General features: G+C 26.9%; 2 protein-coding genes across 7 annotated transcripts in view; both read left to right on the forward strand.

The window, feature by feature from the left end:
* LOC147814391 (uncharacterized) overlaps positions 1–24752 on the forward strand; it is a 118481-nt gene that overhangs the window by 73115 nt on the left and 20614 nt on the right. The window contains exon 5 of one of the 3 annotated variants that reach the window (XM_087156804.1): positions 5472–5814. The exons of the other annotated variants lie outside the window; for them this stretch is intronic. Within the exon in view, the coding sequence (XP_087012930.1) occupies positions 5472–5755 (284 nt within the window). The 3' untranslated portion in view covers positions 5756–5814. Of the gene's footprint in view, positions 1–5471; positions 5815–24752 lie in introns of those variants that run through there. 3 annotated transcript variants of the gene reach the window in all.
* Positions 7836–23532, forward strand: LOC107449283 (protein drumstick). 4 transcript variants are annotated; one of them, XM_071177075.2, is made up of 2 exons: positions 7836–8442; positions 20227–23532. In XM_071177075.2, exons 1-2 carry the CDS (start codon positions 8439–8441, stop codon positions 20586–20588), a joined length of 366 nt encoding a protein of 121 aa, XP_071033176.1. In that variant the 5' UTR covers positions 7836–8438; the 3' UTR covers positions 20589–23532. The 4 variants fall into 4 exon arrangements, 2 of the variants coding, with proteins under 2 accessions (XP_071033176.1, XP_087012940.1); XR_011636044.2 differs by lacking the exon at positions 7836–8442 and adding an exon at positions 8454–17736 and having other exon boundaries at positions 20227–20368; XR_015431233.1 differs by lacking the exon at positions 7836–8442 and adding an exon at positions 17743–17898 and having other exon boundaries at positions 20227–20366.

Here is a 24752-nt window from a genome sequence, read left to right on the forward strand (position 1 = left end):
TTACCTTAATTAATTACAAGTAAAATTAATAGGTTGAAACTTGCTTCACATAGCATGAAATTCGTTTTAAAAACTGTTTTTTAAAAAATATTGTTTTTCAATCTTTGTTTTTTTTTGATCGTCAAAAATTATTTTAAAAAGAAATATTTTATGTTTTTTTAACTAGATGCATTTATAAGGTTTTTCCGCATTATATATTTATTTCAAAATATTGAGAAGGGTAATCAATTGATTGAAACTTAAACATTTAGTAGATAAAAAATTTACAAAAAATTCTCAAATTTCAATTTACTATTACAAAATTTAACAAATTTTTACTCTCTTTTAGTAATAATTAAAATTCCAAAATAAATAAAAAAAAATAATAAAAGTTTCTAAGGAATTGAATTTATCTATGCTGAGTGGCTTCATTATGCTTAGTTGTTTGCCATGTTTTAGTTCTTACTGATACAAACTTCATTTCAAAAATGTTGATTTAATTATTTTAGATTAATAATATATTCTTTCTTTTCTCAAAACTTGTTTATTGCATGTTTGTGATTTTTTTAATTTCTAATAGTTTGTGTGATTCTACATAAACAATAACAAAGGTAATAATTTAACGCAGTTAAAAATTAAATATGTGTGAATTTGCATGCGTTTCCTTGAAGTGGAATGAAATAAATTTTTTTTCCATACATTTGTGATACATTGTTCATTTCCATACGAAATTCAGTCTTTTGATTACAAACTTAGTATATACAGGGTACAAAAAATATTATAAGTACACTACGAAAGTGTAATAAATGTATTCTTTAAAAATGTGCACATTGGTTATCCAAGCAAGTTTTGAATATACTCCTCATAAATGTTTGATACGCACTCCTTTTTTTTAAATAAGACATGCATTGAGTCTCACACCCTGTATTTTATGCTGGTGAACGCAGCTGTGATACGATCTGTTGAAATTGAAAGCACTTGCACACAATTTATTTATGTACTCAGTACCGTCTTCACGCATGGGCACCACCGGGCAGTGCCCGAGGGCACCAGACACTCGGGGGGTCCCTTGAGAATCTCACTTTTTATAAATTGTATCTAAAAAAAAAATTTGCCTTATATATTTTTTTAAAATAAATAGATTCTATTGTATAAAGTGTGTATTTTGTTTTTCTTTCTACAAATAGTGATTGATTATCATACAAACAACAAAAATTTAGTTGTTAATCACCAGGGAAACTTAAAAAAACAGCCGAAACCTATTTTTCGACGTCCCAAGGAAGTTTTTATGTGAAATCAGTTTTTTTGTGTCTACTAAAAACAAATTTAAATACATTTAAATCAAAATGTATTTAAATTTGTTCAAATTATTGCATATGTTAAAAATGCTTTATTTTGTGTATGTGAAGTTTTTTAGTTCGATTTTAGGCAGTATGACCTGTTATAAGGTCCCAAAACATTTCTGTGCCCGGCGGCCCTTGCTTGTTATTAAGACATGCAGGGCGTATGTACTCCCACAAAAAATTTGATTTTTGGAGATCATGGTGGCTAAGGCAAGAGTGCATTGTCTGCGGTATATACGCAACCCATCTACTGTTGTGGTATTGATGTAGCATTGATTGTCTGCTTATTTTGTTTTGCTGAAATGTCGATAAGGATTGGATAAGGACTATTCAAAATGACCCCTGCATGCACGTACGTTTTTTAACACATTTACGACATGTTGCACCTATGAAATTCATTTTGACTGACCTTTTATATTATTTTGTTGTCTTGAAGAATATAAAGCATGATGTGTTGTCATACTTGAATAACACTTTATAAATGTTGCATGTATAATTTTTGTAGCTTTACTAACCAATGATGACTTGTGTCAGAGCAGTAACAAAATGTGAAAAAAAAGCACACATTTTCTGCTTGTCTGAGGTTGTATTTTAACAGTAATCATCCTGTCTTGAAGTATTTATATTAAGTTTTGAATTATTTAAATTTAGACTTGAAAGTACCCATTTATTTATTATTTTAACTAGACAAAATAATATTTATGTGCCTATTGTAAATTAGAATTTCAAAATTCAGTTTAGAATATAAACTACAAATGAATTTGCTACAAAATGAACACAGAACAATTATTTCTGGCTATGAAACTATGGCTGTTTTTAGTATTTATTCTTTCTCTTTCAAACAAATTGCTGAAATAATCAAAGCCATAAAATGTGTTGATTTATCAAAAAGAGCACAGTGGAGGTTGTTCTTTCACATATTAAAAACTTATAGATGTACCTGCATTCATTTTGTAGCAAATTCTCTAATGCATTAGTGAAACTGAGTCCTTAAATGTTTTTAATTGTTTATATATTAATGTATATGTATGTGTTAATACTTACTTATTTAAGTAATATCTTTCAAAAACCTGCTTATTCTTGTTATTTTTTTTTATGGATTAATCATGTTATTTGTATTTAAAATTTTAAGTGTTAATCCTACTGGTGTCAAGCCCAAAAATATCCCAACATGCTCTATCTAAAGGGCCATTGGAATATTATGTAAGCGTGTTTTTGTCAATGAGTGACTCCTTCTTTTCCCTTGTCAGTAAAAATAAACAAATCACAATCTTCCCTTGTTTATTTCTTCATTTAATTTAAAAAATTTTAGACTTAAATTAAAATAAAAGACGTAACTTGGTGTAAAACAAAGCTTTACATTTAAATCTATTTCATAAAATTTTTAAACTCCTTGCAGAATTTTTTTTTTCATTTTTTCCAATTAAATTTTTATTTAAAATTTTCCAAATGAAATTTTTCTTCTTCAAATTTTATGGCCTATTTTTTAACTTTTTTGCAAGGAAAAAAAACAGATTTTACGAGCTTACATAAACATTTTTTATACTCCTCCCACTTAGTCTGCGAAAATGGCAAATCACAACACCCCCCCCCCCCTTCTGTTGCTTATGAAATATTTGATCAGCCCTTCACTGAAAAGAATTCATTTTCGAAAAAGCTGTCAGGAGGGTTAAAATATGTTATGATATTTCTGTGATGACATAGAAATTTTGATGATAGTTTTTGAATGAAGTTTTTGAACTGGTGACTGAGATTTTATATCTTTAATGTAATGCAAAGCTACTGAAATATTTAGTATAATTTTATTCATATTTTTTTTATTAACTTAATTTGGTAGTCTCATTGACAGTACAGTATTTATTTGTCACGATTGGTTCATTAATATAAAAATTCTTGCTGTTCTTACAAACTTTGCTCAGATTTAAATATTTTCCTTTACAATTTCTCATTTATTATTGCGGAATTTACTTAATATAGAATTGTAATAATTTATAAATCTTAAAATTTGTTTATACAGTTATATTCCTTTTTCATATTCATTATTTTATAGTTTTCTTAAAATGACAAAAAATTTATTTTGAAATTTCCCATGTGCATGGTAACAAATATTGCATGTAATGATAAATCTTCTCTCTAATGTGGTCTAACATTTTAATGCAAGTGTGAAAACTTATTTTGTGACTAATACGTTTCATTATTTTTGCTTATTTATTTATTTATTTTAAGATTTGCTTACTTTTTTTATAAATTTTAATTTAATATTCAGACACAAAATTACTTTGCTTTTTTTTCCACTCAGTATTACATTTTTTAACCCCAAAACTATATATATTATAGTTTTTTGTGTATTTTTTTATCTTGAGAGTAAATACATATTTAATTGGTATTCCAAAGTCTTTTGAAATAGATTAACTTTCATATTGCAATTCTCAAAATGAATTGTACAACAGTAGATCCTCGATTATCCGCGGAATCGGGTGTCTTGGGTACTGCGGATAACAAAAATCGCGAGTAATCCAAAAAAATCTAAAAGTAAGTTGGATATATTTTAAACCAACAACAAAAATATTTGTCTCACTATAGCAATGAATGGTAAAGAAGAAATTAGCACACAATTCATAAAAATGTTCATACATAAAAGTTCATACATATAAGTGTTCAGTTACACTTTACATGATCAATGTGCAGTATAATTTTTGACCTCTTCCCGAATAATCAAGGCTTTACTGTATTTTCAAATTCTACTCTAAAGCTCCAGTATTTTCTTTTTTAAGTATTGTAATAAGATTAAACAGTTTTTGAAGAACTGCATTTAAATAATGCTGCATAATTTAAATGTAAGTATATTACTGTAAGTTTATTTTTTTTAAATTATTGATTTATTTTATTTTAAAACATTAATAACTGTCTGAATCAAAAGATATTAGCCAACTTTAACTAATAGCATTTTTATATTTGATACTTAATATTTAGTTGATGTTTTAATTATAATTAGTGTACCTGTTATAATTATATCCATATGTTGTAACATCTATCAACAATACTAGTTAAGAGTTTATGATTGCATTTTACAGTATGAGAACAGCTAAATATTGTATATATAAAACATACCTGTTATAATACTATATTATTTGTAGGTATGTAGGTGTTCTAACATCTTTTTGTCTATAACTTTTAAATATTTAGAACATCTCTATATTGTATTTATAATATACTATATAATTTACAGATACTGTATAGATGTTATAATTAATATTGTATCTATATCTAGGTGTTATTATATTTAGTATTTATTCTTATATTGAGTTTATAATTAATACTCTACAGTATTATAACACCCATATAAAATGTAGTAAGAAATGTTTTGAGCTTTGGTGTCCAAGAATTACTGGATGAAGTACAATTTAATTTGGAAGCTAAACTCGTTCAAAATTCTGAGTCAAAAAATTTTTTTACAGAAAAAATTATGTATTTTAATACTCATTTTTAAAAAAATTATTGTTTTTATAATTTTAAAAACTTGTTTTGATTCAAGGCTCCAAACATGTTATTTTTTGACCCATTAGGGAAATTTCCGTATCAGTATCTACTGTTTTGAATACGAGTTTTTGTAATTTTTTAATTTTTGTAATTTTTGTTTTTGTAATTTTACAAAATTGTTTCGAAGGTTCAAAACATCTGTTATTTTTTAATCAATTGGGAAAATTTCAGTATCAGTGTCTAGTGGCTGGAGTACAAGTATTTTTAATTCTCATTTTTAAAGAAAAATGAAAATTTTTTATAATTTTAAAAACTTGTTTCGATTCAAGGCTTGAAACATCTGTTATTTTTTAATCAATTGGGAAAATTTCTGTATCCGTATCTACGCCAAAATAAACGTTGAGTTTGGCCATTTTTGGGTAGTAGTTAATGAGAAATTTAAAAAGCATCTTAGAAAAGCACCCATTGAGGGAGGTTGTTGCCACTCCTGAGCAAACATATACATATTTTTACAAATACATATTCAACATATTTTTATTAAAATTTGTGCACCGCAGCTTGGTTATTGTAGTTAGTACGCATAGATGCCAATACAGAAATATCCCCAATCCATCAGTACTATACCCATTAAAATTATTTTAATGAGTTAAATGTATTATTGTTTTCCAGATCCCTTTCCAGATATAAGATTCCATATGATGGCTTCAGGTCTGCTGACATCATCAGCAAAAGCATACCAGTGTGATATTTGTCTCAAAGAATTTACTACTTCCTATTCCTTACGCAGGCATCAAACGATTCATAATCCTAATTTTAAACCTTACAAATGTGCCGTTTGCCAAGCAAATTTCAATTGGAAAGATAATCTCAGAGCACACATGATGTGTGTTCACGGGAAGCAATATGATTCCGTATCAAACGACAAAAAACTCTGGAACAAAAAATCACTCTAAAAAGTTGATGATCGCTTTTTATTTACAGTGTTTAACAGTGATAAAATTTTTATCAAAGTTGCCTGTTTGCTTATTTTATTTTTGTTTGAAGTAAGAAGCTGCTTTCCAACTGGAGTCTTATCTTACACTTGTAAGTTTATGTTTATCCTATGTTTATTTTAACTTTTATTATTTTTTTAATGTGTTTTTTTTGTTTAAATTTTATGAAATATATGTTTGTAAATAAGCACTGAAAATAAATTATTTATAAAGCTAAGTTGACTCAGATATTATTTTGTTTAGAATTTATTTATAATTTTTTCTAGTTGAAAATTTATATTTAATAATAGGTATAAAACCTGCTTTTGATACTAAGCAAAATTAATATTAACTTTACCTATGTATATTAAATTCTGTTTAAAAAAAATTAAGTATTAATGAATATTGAATATTTCATTTTTTTTACTATTGTTAAGAGTTATGAATCATTGAATTACTTTTCTGGATTCATCTCCTGTTTTCTTTTGAAGATTTTTTGTTTCAGGGTGCGTTTTTAAAAAGTGCTTAAAGGTGCTTATTTTTGATTTGCATTTTTGAAAATCCCTTAAAGATGCTTTTTTTTATTCGGGGTTTGTAAAAAGTGCTTAAAAAGAGATTTTTTTGTGTTGATTATCGTTCTAAATTACAAAAATGCTTGATTTTCTCAGCAATATTTATCATAAACTAGTATTTTATCATGATTATGTGAAGTTTGTGAAAATGTTTTTGAATTTTATTGATTTTCTGTTCATAAATTAAGAACTTCAAACCATTGAAGAAAAAAATATTTTTATTGCTGCAGAGATCTTTATCAGGATTTTTTTTTTTTTTTTTTTGGAAAATGATTAAAAATATTTTTTTGAGTGCTTAAAAGGTGCTTATTTCTTGTTGAAAAATCTGGCTACACACCCTGTGTTTTTATATATCTAACATTTAAAACATTTTTTATTTGAATTTTAAATTCTCTTTGAAATACATTAAATATTTAAATTTTCCACTTTTTTCATGAAAATAAATTTTTTATTTGAATATCAAATCTTTTTAAAAATATATAAAAGTGAATATTGAATATTTCATTTTACTTTTTACTATCATAATACGTAATGAATAATTAATTGTTTGATTTATCTCTTATATATTTTAATACTATTTCCTTTTAAAGATTTGTTTTTACTAAGTTTGTTTAAGTAATCAAGGCAATCTCTTTTTATTATGATTTTTTTAAAATTTATTTTTCAGAATTCGTAGGAAATATACAGCTTTAATAAACGATTATGTTTGCTTCAGATTTATGATAAAATAATTATTTTAATTAATTTTCTGGATAATTTAAGATAATTTATATGCAAATTGCGACTCTTTAAAGAATCATAAGTTTGAATCTTTATTTATTTGCTTTGAAAGATCAATTTAATTACTTTAGATTATTCTTAAAGAAATATTAATTTTAAGATATGGAGAAATTAGGATAAATAGTATTTTTTTTCCAGATTTAATAATCATTCATTATTTTGTCATAATAATCTATTTTTTTTTTTTTTTAACTTACCAAAAATGCCACTTAACTACAGATTTTAGTTCCAATTTCTAAGATCTCAAATTTCTAAGAAGTAAAAACTTATGAAAAAAATCCAATTTCTGAACTTTTTTAATGGCCTCTTAGTCTTAATATTTTTTTTTTTTAATTTGTGGTTGTTTTTTGTTTAAATTTTTCATTTATAATAACTTCAGCTATTTGCTGAAAAATCTTTAAGTACTAAGACTAACCATAATAGAGTGATTAACTTCGTTATATTTTCCTGAGAAATATTTTGAAAAAAAAAAATTTATATACGTAAAAAAATTTAATTAAATTAAAAAAAATTTAAACTTTTTATACTTTCTGTAATAGTACTGAAAGAGTAAATCTGGTCATTAATATTGATGAAAAAGAATTTTCAAATGATTGCTAAATGAACATAAGTATTATATTTAAATTATTATTTCTAAAATGTTTAACGTTACAAAAATCACTGCATCAAACGTCTTCTCTGAAGGATATATTTAAAAAAAAATTTGTATTCAAATGACTGTCTGTTTTCAACTTGAATGTCTTTCTCCTATGTGGATAGTCGACCGCTTTGGTTATTTTTCTTTTAGCAGCCCCGAGCAAAGTGAGCAACTCAATGAAAGTTGTCAATGATCAAAGAATTAGTAATGTTGTTTACGGATGAGCAAACTGTCAAGTGATTTAAGTTCATAGCCTCTCCTGTGAAATGCAGGAGGCAGTTAGGAGAAAGTCCATGCGGCGATTTTAGAGATAGGCATGTCCATTTACAATTCTGAATTTTATAGAGAAAATTAGACGAGGTAAGTCCATGGGAATGGGATCAAGGCTGGACCACATTTTCCCTACAGCATCAGCAGTTTGGATTGTTTTTAACAAATTAGTCCCCCTATCAATATAGGAATAAATTTGATTATAAGGAAGGGCAAAAGGCGACTCTGGAAGCAAAAGGAGGATGTTCGACTATCCCGTGTGCCCTCTTATTTCCAGATGTATCGCAATGGTTGGAAATCAGTGGATATCTGAAATTTCACTTGATTGTATTGAAGTTGGTGCTGAGCAACTTCACTTTATTGTTTGCTGATTTCATATGTATCAAAGAATGCAAGGGGATTCTCCATGGGTAAGTGATAGTTTTTTTTATAAATTTTGTTGTTTGTGATTTTTTTATATGACTCCCTTCTTTAGATGAGTTTACTTAAAGAGAATTTTAATTTTTTGTTAAAATTTTTTTTTTTAGATTTTGCTTCTCCTTTCCCTTAATGAGTCTATATTTTTCAAGAACTGAAATTGTTTTATATATTACACCTGAGAATTAAAACAAAATTATTGATTTCAAAATGTTTAGTATTTTGATTGTAGATATAACAGGGGTTTCCAAATTACATGAGGCCGGGGGCCGCAATTAAAAACACCAGTCAAATGGCGGGCCGCAACTTTATCAAAATTTTATATAGGACTCTTTAATGTTTGAAGGAACATTAAATATTACTGTCAGATTTTTATCTAGTTGTACTAAACAAAAAGTATTGAATTACAAATAACAATAAATATTTTCTTGAATAAATATTTTCTTTCATGCAAAACCTGAGAAAATTTTTTTTTTGCACCATTGGTATGTTAAATTTTACAGAAATGAAGAAATTAGGTTTTTTATATAGGTTTTTTATAAACGAAAGAAAAGTATTTTAAACCCATATAGATTTTTTACAAAAATTGTCCGCAAGAAAGAACAACTGATATATTTTAGTTCGCGGGCCACAAAAAAAGGTTTCGTGGGCCGGATGCGGCTACGGGGGCCGCCAGTTTGTGACCACTGAGATATAACATAAAATTGTTATTTCTCAGAAGTTAGTTAGTTAATTAATTCATTTTTAGCCGGGGAGATGAGGATAAAAAATTTGCAATTAATCTAAAATTGCGTAGCGATGAATAAACAAGTACATCTGCATCAGTATATATATATATCTTTTTACTCTTTATTTTCTCATAATGAAGATGCATGTCTTATTTGCTATTATTCTTTGTATTTGAAACTATTTCCGATTTTAATATAACCCTGAAAAGTTTTTAATGTATCACTAATTCTCTTAAATTAAATAGAATACAGAACCGAGTCAAGAATGTGTTGCTTCTTTTATTTTTCAGATATTTCAAACAAATAAGAAAGAAGAAAAAATTCTGGAAAAAAAGCTTTTATTTACCTACATGTAAAATTCTTTTTGTATATTGATCATCAAAAACAACTTTAAAGCTCCATTATCACAGTGTTTCTTTCTTTTTTGTGTTTTAATGAGAGTTTAGAAAAAAGATTTTAGAAATGATTATTAGTGTATTTGATGCAGGCCCGTACCCAAGTGGGAGAGAGAAGACAGTGGTGCTAGGTGGAGCTGAGCCCCACCTAGCGGAGAGAAACCTATTTTAAAGTTAAAAAGTGCTTTGTCAATAACTGATTTAAAAAAAATTTTATTTATTTTTATTTTTCAAAGACTTGATAGATTAGCTTCGACTATCTTCTATTCCCCCTCTTTTTTGTCATACTTGTTTTGTGCACCGTTCATTTATCTAATGTATGTTACTCTGTGTCGTTTACTTTTGGCGCAGTATAGCCGATTTCGGATTTTTAGCCATTAAACTCTTCATTTGATCCAATTCAAATTGAAAATATTAGTTTGCTATATTTCAAACAATTGATGCAATATGATCTTTTTCCCCCCGATGTTAATGCAAGTATATCTTACATAAGTTGATCTGATGAACAAATGATATCAGGCAGGTAGGTTAACAAATATCGTTCTTCTATTTCCTGATTTTCGTTGTATTAATGTAAACGTTGTTCAAGGACATAGAAAACATTAGATAACCTTAGCCTCTAATCAATTCAAATAAGAAAAAGACTTTTTCTTAACATAACGCATCTTTAAAGACTTGATAACACAGGAACGTATTCTACAAACACTTATTTAAGTGTGCAATTTTTAAAAAAATTTATTTTTGATCTAGTCAACATTTTATTTTTCTTTGATCGATTCCGTGTCATACAGATTTAATCTATAACGGCTGTACGTGATGGCTCAGGGGATAGAGCGTTTGCCTCCCAATGAGGTGAAGCGGGTTCGAATCCCAGCGATGGCTGGTCGATACGAATCCCTCCCGGCTCGCATCAGCCATATTACTGGCTTAAAATATCCTCAGTGGTAGACGGATCATTCGTGGGTTGGAGTCCCCTTGCTCTCAGACTAATCGTGGGAAGTTTTCATTGTTTTCCTCTCCATATAACGCAACTACGGATCAGTTCTATCAAAAAAGTTCTCTATGAAGGCTAATTTCTCCCAATACTTAATCCAGGAGTTTCCTTGTCTTCCGAATAACGTTCAAAATTACAAAGCTACGGAATTGAACTTTGGTAGCCGAAAACTCAAAATTGGATCGCCTGTTTAACGATGGTTATAAAATATATTTACTTTCAAGTTGGCGAAAGTTTAGAAACTATAAGTAGAAAAAAACAGAAAATACTATACAGTGAAAAAAAAAAATTAAAGCCACATTCGTTAAAAATGGGTTGATAAAGTAAGTTAAATATGAACATAATGAAACATTCTTAGTTTTCTGTAGCAGTTGGGAAAAAAATTAAATTAAAATTTTGTTTATTTAAAATGTGCGTTACTTTCAAACATGAATCTGTTTGCGGACTTTGAGGGAGCACATGATATGCTTCAATGAAAACCATGAAAATAACAATCCCAAGGAATCCATAAATTTAAAAGATCTTTTAAGAAGAAATTCAAAATTCGCATAAGTTAATTGAAATTATGCCTGCTATAACATTACTCATTGATTATTTGATTTTTTTATTTGCTCTGCAAAAACTAAGAGAAGTTAAAATAAAAATTGACTTGTAAATTAAAAAAAAAAGGTTAAAATCTACACAAATGTTAATGCATGCTTTTTACATTGAATGTTACTAGAAATTATATGAAATTTACTTATTTATGAAGCTGATATTTAAAATAATAGTAAGTAATATTTTAATTATTATTATAATTATATTTTATGTGGTGAAGAAAACGAAAGAGGACGGGAAACGGGAAAAAAAAATGCTTAAAATATATTTGTGGCTAAAAATAAAAAAAATAAAAAAAGCGGAAAAGGGTGGATGTTAATGGGGTGGTAAAAAAAAGGGGTGTAAGCATATACTTAAAAAAAAAAGAAATTGTTAGAAATATATTATGTGGCTAAGAAAACGAAAGAAAATCTCCCCCTTTTACTTATTTTTTCAAAAAGTAAAGAAAAATGAGAGGAAAAAAGGGTGGAGATAAATTTTATAAGCAGGTCTCACTTAATTTATAGACCAACCCTATAAAAACTTCGCACACTAATCCGTTCTCAGTATGGATATTTACCTTTTCTAAAATTTCTCTACATATTCTATAGATTTTACAAATGAAAGCAGCACCCAGTCATTCAATTATTCGCAAAGAGTATAGGAAGGGTAAAAGAAACAAGAGTCTTCTCTATCATCTAATTTAAAATCAAAATAATAGATCCCCCCCTTATTTGGAAGTCCTTATTAATGTGTTTCTTTTTTTTATCAATTGTTATAATATTTTTAAAGTTCTTTAGTTTCGAATTTCAAAATCTCCGTATATGTATTGCGCTTCGCTGCTGTTCTACAAAAAAAGAAACTGCTTAAAAGCATAATTTCCTAAATACTAATTGTATCCATATGTTTCCAATTTTATTTTTATTGATATATTTGAATTGTGGTCTTTGTTTGTTTATTTCCTTACATATATATTTTAAGATAAGTATCGATTATCCAGCGATGACACAATTTTTTTTTTTTTGTTAATTAAAATATGTAGAAACTGAAAAAAGGAGTTTGAAGCTTAGTTAAAATGATTTTATACCTTCAGTTCTTAATAAACTGATTTCACTTTTATAAGAGTATAATTAGATAAATTAGGTATTCTATTTGATTTTAGAGGTTGGAAAAGAAACCTTTACTTATCACACTCGTATCGCGTCGACTCAGTGTGTCAATCTAAGGATTTTCATATTTTAGCTGGATTTTGGGCTTATGACACACATCTAGAATTGCCGGGATGGGAGGTCACGCGAGGTCTCTGTGACCTCCCAAAGATTATCACTAAGATTATCAAATATTATTAAAATTCGTTTGACCATTCTGCAAATGAACGAAATTTCATGTTCTCTCTCTTTATTTTAAAATGTACTGTGAAATGAGTCGATATTATACCTTTATTTAACCTTTTCAAATAGCAAATAATAAAAATGTATATGCAAAACATGCGAAAGTATCACTTGAGGTATCCATTCCACAATTCTTATATATCTTCCTCAATAAATCAAATACCGTCATTGAAGAGCCCATTTTTTCAATCGCTTGTCATGGAGCTTCTATTAACGAATACAAACGAGCCAGTTTCATCAGAAATTGGGCGTCAAGACATGAATTAGCTCATCTTCAAAAAACCCTCGCATGTTTCTTTTATGAAAAAGAAAAAATCGAAAAGTATATTTGCGAATGGGTAATGACCATTTGGTTAGTAATATTGGTGAATGTTACACTTAGTTGAAAAAAAATTATTAATTGTAATTACACATATGTTTTAATGAATTAGGTATTTCTTACGGCAAAAACGTTCATCACGTAGATGAATCATTGGTACTTCAAAAAAAAAAAAAAAAATTTAAGTGAGGGCCACCAAGAGAAAATAAAAATAAAATCCGAAACTGTCTATTTTTTTTAACTTAAATTTTTTTTTTTTTTACATGCCTCCCTTGGAAATTTTCTCAAATAAATTCAGTAAATGATGCTTTTAAACTCAGAGTTGAAGGCATGACATTTAAATTTTAAAAAATCATGTAAAAATGACGCTCTTATTTAAATGGATGAACTAGAAAAACAGAAAATTCTTCCTTTTTTTTTATTATTTTTATTTTGTTGTATTTGTGTTCATTTATTAGTTTAATTTTAAAATAATTTTTATTTTTTTGCAGAATACACCATGCAAATATATTAGTTCAATAGCATGAGATTTAAAAATTCAACTTTACTGCTCAGTTAGCACATTATTATTACATAATAAAGATGTATAATTAGTTAAAATTATAATATTTTGAAGCAAAATGTAACTGTCCATTTATTGACTTTTTCAGACAATATCACTTTTCTGACATCCTTGCCTTGGGGGGGGGGCGACCTTGGAAATAAAAAGCGGTGTGGGGGTGCGGGGAGATTTTGGGATTGAAAGGGTCTCAGATGGTGACCGATAAATGAGTTTTATTTATTTATATATTTTTGCGTGAAAAAAATATTTTTATCATTTATTATGTTATCTTTTTATCAGACTGATAAAATCTATTACTGATAGAGTTTTGTAACCTTATTTACCATACCTGAATACGTTTTTATTTTCTTTCATTATGCGTAAATACCTATTTTAACGCCCCATGAGTGGATCCATTGAGCATTATCTAATTAAATAATCACAATCTTTTCTGCTAATTACGAAGAGTTAGTATTCCTTTAGTAAAAATGCTTTAAGTGGCATAAATCGTTAAAACACCTTCATTTTCTTTTCCCTTTTGAAATAAATATGAATCCGCAAAACGTATCATAATTTTTTTTATTTATTAATCTTTCTTACTTGATATGTGGTGTGGCTCAGGCGATAGAGCGCTCTCCTCCCAATGAGGTGACGCAGGTTCGAAATCCAGCTGTAACTGGTTGATACACATTTTTTAGTTATACTGGTTGATTCTGCTCTCAGCTCGCTCTGATCACAGTGCTGACGTAAAATATTCTGAGTGGTAGACGGATCATGGGTTAGAATCCCCTTATCGTCGGGCTAACAGTGGGATGTTTTTCTCTCAATGTAGCACAAATGCGGGTTAGACCCATCAAAAAGTCCAATTTGTCATAATGCTAAATCAATTAGTTCCCTTGTCTTCTGGGTTGGGTTTAAAATTATGTCTGCGAAGTTGAATATTGATAATCGTAAACTTAAAATTGGGTCGACTGTTTAACGCCGGTTATAAAAAATAAAATACTTCTTATGTGCAATGCCTGCATCACTCGTTAAAAAATGCAGATTTGAGGAATGTTAATTAATTATGGTAGAGTCTTTCAAGTTTGGCAACAGACAGTTCTCTGTGTCTCCACACTATGTGCGAGTGTATTTAATGATAAGCCTAGAAGAAAATAATAATTAAAAAGCCTAATAAGCTAAGTTATTAACTAATTCATTACATAAAAGTAAGGGAATATCAAAGCATTAAAATTAGCAAATAACTAACCGACAAAGGCTATTGTGTACTTAAGGAACTTTACATACACAACAATAACTATGTTAATATTTCTTAAGAACACGGTTAAAATTTTATTGTAACGTGATTTGTATACTAGCGTATGTCTAAAAGGTTTCAATGTGATTAAGTAAATGATTTAATAAATTAATTGCGAGACAAGTAATTGTGTGGCTCAGTTTATTGCGCGAAATTTGAATTTAATATGTAATAGGATATAAATTGAAAGTGTGAATTATATTTAGGAGATTTAGTCTTCTTTAATTAAAAACTAGACGTAGCGTGGTAAAAATTTGAATGCACACGTTTTCTTTATACTGAAGCAAATATAGTTGTGTTTATTTTAAGTGAAACAATGCAAGGCATGATTCATGGAATAACTTCTTTTAAAACTAAAATACTATATAAGATGTACTCAAAAAAAAAAAAAAAATTTATATGTGTTAAAATTTAAAGAAGAATTTTATGCATATAGGATATAAAATAGAGAGTCCAAATCGATATCCAAAACATGGGAAAAAGTTATTATAAATTGATTTTATTTTAATCTTTTATTTGGGACATTTCAGGAAAATAGCATTCATTATAATGTATAATCCTAATTTAACCATAAAATTCTCTCGAAATGCGTGAATAGGAAACTAAAAGAATAAAATGTTTACTTCATATTTTTCTATAACTTGAAAATTTTTAACAAACTTTGCACCATTCTGTCTTCTCCAAGTTCGGTGCCGAATTTTCAAGGGGTTATTCGATAATTTAATAAAATATTTTAGAACACATTTTATTCAAACATTGAAAAAATAAAATTAAATAAAAATCTTAAGCTAAAGTTAATTAGAATTAAAAAAGAATATTTCCTTTCAAAAGAAATTTATGGCAACAACTGGTTAAAAGGTATAAGAATATTAGGCATAATTCCATTAATTAATTTTCCGTAGAAATTTATAATTCAAATAAATCGGAAGATAAATTTCGAATTTAAAACAAGCTCCTTCTACAATTTGAGCATTTTGAAATAAAAATAAGTTCAATGCTAATAAAAGTTTAACAAAGAAGAATAACTATCTATGAAAACTGATACACTTTATTGAAAAATTATTACAAGAAAAAATTATGTATATCTAAACATATATTATTAAACTATTTTGAATAACTACTAACTACAATCATACACTAACAATAGTGCTTGATATGGTTTCTTTCGAACCTTCAATTTAAAAAAAATCATTAAATAATATTTAAGGCTTGATTTACATGAAATTATTTTGTTAATCATTTATAAAACAATTTAAAATTTTTAATTAATGATAAATATCTATTTGTGGGGTTCTATTTCTTATTTTAGAAATAATATGGAAAAAAATCTATAGTTTTGGAAAATTATTATTGAAATATAGTTTTTGAAAAAGGTAGGAAGTATTTTTCCAAAAGAAAATTTTAAAAATGTAGTTTTGGATTAACGTGATCCCTAAAAGCCTTCACGACGCTATGGCTACGCCTCTGTTTTTAATCTACAAAAGGCAAATATTATGATAAATCAGTTACATAAGTTTTTAATAAGCTATCACCTATCAATAAAGGCTAAAGGGGAAAAGTATTGTTTGTGATCAATAAATCGTAAAGTGATAACTGATGCAGCGGGTATAAAATCCTTTGGATTGTTTTAGAAATATGCCGTGAAAATAGAATTTACGATTACAAGTCAATAGCTACAGAAAAATAAATGATTTACTATATAAATTCCAGTTATTTTGTGTAAAATGACTGCCTTAATTAAATTTAGCATTTGAGTCATTTTACTATTTTGTAAAAACATAAAAAAAACATTTATATTTTAAAGTATATATTTTTTAACATATATATTTTAAAGTAATATCTTTTTGTTAAACAGAGGTAAAAAAAATTCTAAATCTTATTGTTTTTATGAATCGAAATGATGCGAATTTAAATTTTGTGACCATATAATAGTTCGCAATCAGACATAGAAATTTCATTTATTGTAAAAAGGTTTTTAAAATTACTATAATAAAGTTCGGAGATAGTAACAGTAATAATTATTAAAACCTTGTTAATTGTAAATACACTGCATTTAGCTTTACATGTTCTTAAAATGAATATTTTATTTCCAATTCTATTAACCCGTAAAAAAGAAAGAACTTTAAGAACAAACAAATAAAGCCATAGTTAAAAACAGATTAATTGCTTTTATATATTCAGGAACGTAGATTTATTTTATTTTTTTAGTTTAAAACTAGATAAAGGAACAGTTGAACGGAATGCTTAAAATTTGTTTCCAAATTAAAAAACATTTTATAAAATGACTTATTTGCTAATAGATTTGATACATTTAACGTTTATTATATAATAACAGTTGCATTTTAAATGAAGTTATGCCGCTTTTTTAAATCGAATGATTTAAAAAAGCTGAGCATGCAAAAGAATATTACCACGTATATATTGTATATATCTGTTAATTATTTTCAATAATTATAAATTCTCGTTTCATTAACGACTTTCATCCCAGTTAAGATTTAATAAAAATAGGATGATTCGAGAACTTTTTTCTTAAATGATGAATTTTAAATTATAATTATTCATTGAAAAATTAAAAGTTTTATTCAGTAGAAAATGCATTAACTTATTTTTAGATTCGTTTTGTTTCGAAGCTGCTTTTTTTTAAAAAATTCAAAATATATATGTATGCGTTGATTAAAGTATTCATTTGTTAGTAGAGGATTAAAAAAAAAAATGTTTAAAATGTCGATTTATTTTGTAACAAGTAAAAGAGGCGAGTAAAAGGAGAGGGAAATAATAAGTTCGCAGGAAAGGAAAATGATTCACTCTGTCGGTTTTTCCTTGTATAGAGAGAGCTATCTGCTGAACTCCAGGGTTTCGCAATTCTTGCAACTTGTTCCTCGTGCGACCGCGGATTGGGCTGGCCTAAAAACGGCTGGGAAAAAACCGGCTACGCGAATATTTTCCTTCTTTTTCTGGAGCAGGCGTCTCAGCTCAAACAGCACGTACATTCCGTGACGTCAGAGGAGAAAAGTTGACTCCCATGTCTTTTCCATATCCTGTTTGGGTTGTTTCCTTTTTTGTTTAGTTCTTTTTCTTTTTCCGCTTTCGTCTTTCCCGGAGTTCTTTTCATTTCTTTTTTTATTTTTTCCCCCTCGAATCGTTTTCTCTACGGTCCTGGCGGATTGTCAGTTTTGTTGGCGTCCGCCATTAAAACTGTTTCCCGGAGGTAAGTATAGAACTTTTTTTATCGTCGTTTCTGCGCATTTCGGAGACCTTTGCCTGTTGACTCGATATTTCGAGATCATCTTGAAGATTGTTTGTGAAGTTAGAAAGATATTTGAGAAAAATCTAACAGGCTGTACACAAAATAGTGTTTTCGGCTATACAGGTGGTAGATTTTGAATCGCACAAGTTGCCACCAGATGGCTGAGTGTAGTATGTTCTTCAGAAAGTGAATATTTTCGAAAGTAAATGGGGTTTGGAATGCTGGAATTTTGTTTATACTTTAGAGGGAGCCTAGAACTTTTTTTTTATTATTATTATTATTATATTTCACTAATCACCTTGAGCACTGACCCATGCAACTTTATTATAAGTGTGATAGCACAAAAGAAATATTTATTTTGCTTATTATTTTAAACAAATTTAAAAATTTGTATTAATTTCCATTTATATTATTAAGTTCAAAAACACATTATTTAACTTTTTTTAAAAATTTGTGCAGGTTTTCTTGCAAAAAAATATACTATTAAAAGCGCATTTTTGTAGAGAAAGGGTCTAAGAAATAACTTTTTATTATTTCCTCTTTGCTTTCGTGTTCCATAAAATTATTTAAAAATATTTCCAACCAAGTTGTACAAATAAATTTTAAATTATTTGCGCAATCAAATCGTGAGTTAGTACAAATGTTTTACCTTTGCATAAAACTTAGATTTGGTGTGAAATTATGTAAATAAACAAATTTTTTCTGGGCATGTGAAAGCATAAATTTTTAATACTGTAAAAATGAGAGAATATTGAGAATTTTGTTTTTATTTGTGCTTGAATTTGATTCTAATGTTGTGATTGACTATCAGTAATTTTTAACTGACTTAATTTAATCACTGATAAACAATTAAGTGTTTTTATTTATTTATTTAATCCGTTATAAAACTTTTAACATTTATTCTCAATGTTTTAATTATTAGGTTATTTTCTGCGGAAAATTTTAACTTCATAAACTGCTAATTAGTAATTTTAATTTGTAAACTTTCGTGTTTGAAATATTATAAAACTTTTAGCATTACACAAAAATACTTTTATTCATAATTTTTAATTCTTTTTGGCTATTTAATTTGATGTTACTGTTTTATTTTTATCCTTGTTTTATATTAATTAAGTTTGTTGATTGATTGTTTTGTTAATTATAATTTTGACTGAATTATTGAACTATAATTTTTAAAAAATATGGTTTTCTATGCATAATACACATTTTGTTTCAGAATATTTCTATGCATGTTTTCATGACTCATTTTATTGTGTGTTTTCTTTATAATTTGTCTAAATTTTTCTCAAAACTGTATATTTTCATTTTATAATTTTGCAATAATTTGTTATTTGTTATCCTGTTCAATTTTTTATTTCATTCAGTTTTATACAAAAATATTTATTCTTTAGTTATGTGTTTTTTAGCTATTTTATAGTTTACTTATATTTATAGTTATTGTTATTCATTTTTATAGCTCTTTTATCTTATGTTTTCATAATTATTTATTAGTTTTCAATTTAAATTATGCATCTATATTTTTGATTTAAAGTTTTATTCATAGTTTCTTAGTATTTCCAAGTTTTGTGTTATCTACTTTTTTTATGTACATTTTTTACGATGTAGAATTTTTCATTAATTATTACTTTTATATTGTATATTAAGGTATAATAATGATTTATTTTCATATTTTGTATTATTCCTTTCATTTAAATAGCTTTTGTAGTTTGCTTGATTATTTTTTTTATCAGTTTATAATTTGAGAATGTGACTGCTTTGCTTTAAAAAATGGGGATATTACTGTATCTTTATCTGCCAACTACAATTGCCAAGGCGCCAAATTGATTTTCAACGGGGGGGAAATTGAAAAAAAATAAATATAGAGGCTTGCTCGGGGTTGACTATGCGTTATACCCCTTAAGTTGGTCCCTTTTTGGGATGTTTTTTTTTTTAGTTTCTTACGTGCCGCTGCCCGGAAGTTGGCAAGACTTGGCAATTATTCAGCCACAGATCATGATACGGAAATCTTCCATCTAAAATAACTTGTGTTTTGTAAGATGATTTTGGGGAAAAATTCTGTTTAGGATCCTGTGCCAGAATCTGCGATTATTTAAAAAAATAAATTTTAAATAAAAAATCACAGAATGAGGCATAAACCAATTCTGCATATAAATTTTAATGAAGTGTATTTGCTAAAGCCAAGCAGTGGCACAATAAGGATCCATTACAGAAATATCCCTTTATTTTTCTGTAAAACTTGTATAGTTGATGATATAAAGTTTAATAATTTTTATGCATTTGTATTTTTAGATTTGAAAAAAGATCCTAATCTGAAGAGAGCCGATTTTGACAAAATACTATCCGAATTAGATGAACCAATATGCCCTTACTGCAAACGGATATTCTCCAGCCGTGGTAATTTGAGGAGACACATGGAAATTCACATCATGAGCGATCGTAAAAGATTTGAATGTGATATATGCTTAAAGAAATACAAGCGTAAAGATTATCTGAAAGAACATAAAATGACTGTACACAGTCCTAAAAACAAGTGGAAGTTTTTACGGGTAACGACGAACGATGATTACTGCAGGGATTATAGCATGAAAGATACTTTCAGGAACAATCCTTTATGTTTAATGAAAGATGTTTTCTCTGGGGATGAGCGGTAATGCGAAGTTGATTGTGTCATTTAGACGTTATTATTGTGCTTCATAATAGATATTTAAGCTCAAGGTTTTGGTTAGCTCAATGGTTGTATTCAAATACAATTATTTTTTTGAATTCTTCATTAATTATTTTTTTTTCTGCTAGTTTTTTTTACAGTTATTTTGTTTCACTAATATTTTTTTTTATAACTATGATACGTAAAATAATTCATCCGTTTCTATGCCGAAGTCTTGTAGTAGGAAAAAATACGAATTTCTGGTTCAAATATCTCATGAATGTTATAAATATGGAAGATACTTAATTTTTTTTTATTGTGGCTGTTTTTCAGTAGTACTAAAAAGTATGAATCTCCCCATAAATCAGTTGTAAGTTTGTAAAAATTAGGATTATAGATGTTCATTCTTGCATGGTGACTGAAATTAAAATTTTATGTGTGAATGACGTAAAAACTATGGCAAATTTTTTCTTATTTATTGCCAATAATTGGTTACTTACATTATTTTTTGTATCAACTTTTAAGGTAGGGATTTACACTGTATTAGTATGTAAAATTTGGAGTTCATTAAAAAAGTTTAAATAAATGATGAAAATAAGCTGAAATTGTATTCAGAGAGAGAAAACTATGTAATGAAATGGGGGTTATCGTGTTTTGTCACGTCAACTACAATCACCAAGGCGCCAAATAGATTTTAAACTTATAAATTAAAAAAAAAAAGATTTTTGCCCGGGGATGACTACTAGTTACACCCTTCTAATGGGTCCTCTTGTTTTATTTTTTAAAATTTCTCATAACCACTACCCTGAAGTTGTCAAGGCTTGGTGATTATTCTGTTGCAGATCATGATATGGAAATCTTCCCTATGAAATATAAATATTTATAACATTTTCAGTATTTATTCTAAAATTTTGCATTTTTTTGCAACAATTTAATGTTTTGAACAGATAAGAAAATAAACAGGACATATTGATTAAAATTAATAAATCAAAACTTGTATCTTTCATTAGTTTATTTTTTCAAGTTCTCATGAAAGAAATATTTTTTTTAAATTTTTCTTTTCATACTCTTCATTTATGAAATGGATTTTAATTTCATTTTTGTAATTTTATGATGGGACATTTTAAAATTAATGTGCCTGTTTAAGTTAAAATAGATATATTTGCTCAAGTTTAAATTCTTTCAAAAATACTTCTGCCAGTAAATAAAACAGTATTAACTTTTACCGAGTTGCTTTTATGTATATATTGTTATTCATTTTTTTGTAAACATTGTTTTGTTCTTAATTTTCATGCAATCTGTAAATAATTGATGTTACTCATTGTTACATAACTTTATAAACAGTAACTTGAATCTTTTTTCAATCTTGCTGTCAAAAATGGGATATATTTGTTAAAAGCCGCTTTTTCAATGCCAATAACAGTTTTTTTAAATGGTGGATAAAACTAAAAATTCACTTATTAGTAAAAATAATATATAAGAATTAAAACAATGTTCATTTCTGTGTTGCCCATTAAGAAAACCACTTCTAAGTTGAGCAATATTTTTTGGGTGAAAAAATATGCTATCTTCTGTAATACTCTGGGAAAGTATTCAGTAGTTACAATTCGATACTAAGATAAAAATACTTTTTAAGTATGCGATAAAATATATTGTTTTTATTATCTTTTATAAGCTTTACTATGCTACAAAATATGCTTTTCACAATTTGCATGCTTGTTGAATTTTTATAATTGAATGTACTAATATACAAACTTTAACAAGTGCCTTTATATTTTAAATCAATAGTTATGTCTATAATACCATTGTGCCTTATGTAAGTGATGCGTATGTTTAAAATGCATTGTGTCTAGATATTTTGACATTAGTAAGATTAAATACTGTTTATATAGCTTACTATTCAGTAAAAATTCTCAAAAACCTTAAAAAAAATCCTCCAACTTCATGAGGATCTGTCCATTTTTAAAATATAAATTTAATATTTAAGATATTGAAAATAAATAAATAATGAAATTTTAAACTCGTATTTTTTATTTTTATTTTGCATGCATTTCCAATTTTCAGTCTGGTCCAATCAAAATTATGCTATAACTCAAGGAATTCTTATAAATATTTATGTAATTTGTTTTCAATTTTTATGAAGCATTTTTTTTTCTTGTGTATTTTTTATCACAACTTTATAGTAATAGGAAAACATCAACATTTTTATTCTTTGTTGGTAATAAAGTGTCAAAACAAGATGTTGCCTAAATGTAAATAATATTTTTTTCTGTTGTTTTATCTTAAACAATTACATTGTTTTTAAGTAAAATTTGATTAAGGTCATAATTTTGAGTTTATTATTTAAAAGGAATTAATTTTGTGAGTATGCATTATTAGTGTATGCATTAAGAGTATTTTAAAAATTAATTATCAATGTGTTAAAAAAGTAGATTGCAATTAGTTTCTTATTTTTACATCTCAATATTTTATTGGTTGATAGTTTTTTAAAATTGTTCTTGCCAATACTTTTAACATAAAGTACAAAATTGTGCACAATTGCACTTAAAAATTGTGGTTCCATTTATTTCTAAATGGGTACTAGCTTTGTATTTTTATTAAACAATGGAAGACTGCAATCTTTTTTTCAATAAGCATTTTATCTGCTTATGTTTTCTTTAATTCATACATGTTATTGTTTTACAAGTTGTTTAGCTGATGTTTTATCTTGTATATCTTTTAAAGTTTTTGCTTTAAATGTTTTGTGAATGAAATGTTATATCATATCATACTTTGTATATGCAGTTACTTTGTTGGTTTTGTTACATATATTAAGTTTGGCAGATCAAACATGCAAATGAATCATGATCAAAATTCTTTTATATCTGTTTGTAAGTTTTTGTTTTTTTGACTGGATATGGGTACCTTTTGTATATTTAACAATTATGAATAAAAAATCTTCCATATATGAAGCTTTTTAGTTTTATTGTGTTGTTTTTTTAATTAACTACAGAATAAGAGTGATTGCACATTAACTAACAAATAATATTTGACAAAAAATTTTCTTGAAATTTTTTTCCTTCAATATAGTTTATTTATTTCTTTTGTAAAGTTATATTCAATATTCCTTGAATACCTTAACTTTTAGGATTCAATTGGTCTGATAGAATTACTCTGCAGTAAAAAACAGTCATCTAATTTTAGATAAAATCTTTATTATAGCAAGTTCTAAGACTTTAATTGTTTTAATACTTTAACTAGTAAATATTAAAAATAGTCTAATTCTTCTTATAGCTAAAAAATTTTAAATTTCCTAACCAATTTGTTTTAAAGTATTTTGCCTGTCTTTTTGTAATAGAAATTTTGTTCATTTCATTAAAAATTGTTAAAAAGTTTTTAGGTAAATTTTGGCATTGTTTTAAAATGTTTACTTGTGCAAAAGCTCTTTCACCCATTTAATGCTTTTGTTCAAATCAACAAAGTTCAAAATTGGATTGAAGACATTTAAACAAAGATTTTGTTTATTTGAACTCATTTGATATACCTTTGATAGTTTTTTTTCAGCACACCCTTTTTTTATTTTATTTTTATTTGATTCATTGCTGTGATAGCTCGTAAATTTTTATTCATCAGAGTTAAGAACAGAAAGATATTGTTAAAGTTTTCGGAAAGTATGTATAAAGGATAACTTTATTTTTTGAAAAACTGTACACTGAAAACAAAATTGCTATGAATTTGAAAATTATTGTCAAAAAGTAGTTAAATATCTGGTTCTGTTATGAAATGAGTTTTGAAATAATTTGAGTTTGGAATTGATTACCTTAGTGAAAATTTCTAGTTTTCGTACTACTTCACTTTTAAAAATATATAAAGTACTTCAGATTTACATACACGCCTTTGAATAGTTGTGTTTAAATAGACAAAAATATTTTATTTTTCATTTAATCAGGTAATAAATTTAATACCATTGGAATATAACACCTCATCAGTTATAGTAAATTTGATAATCCACTGGAAAAGTAAGTTATTTTTTGTTGCATAGTTTAAAATATTAATTCTATTTAATTTCGCAAAATTACTTGAGTGAGGAACTGTACATTGTATATTTCACGCTATGCTCTTAGAAAAATAAGTTAACCTTTATGAAGCCTCTGACTATGAAATGAACTTGCTGTAAAGTCACCTATACATA

This window comes from Parasteatoda tepidariorum, chromosome 2 (assembly GCF_982258835.1).
Source record: "Parasteatoda tepidariorum strain Cologne lab strain chromosome 2, Ptep-v5.0, whole genome shotgun sequence".
In the NCBI taxonomy this organism is placed as follows: domain Eukaryota; kingdom Metazoa; phylum Arthropoda; class Arachnida; order Araneae; family Theridiidae; genus Parasteatoda; species Parasteatoda tepidariorum.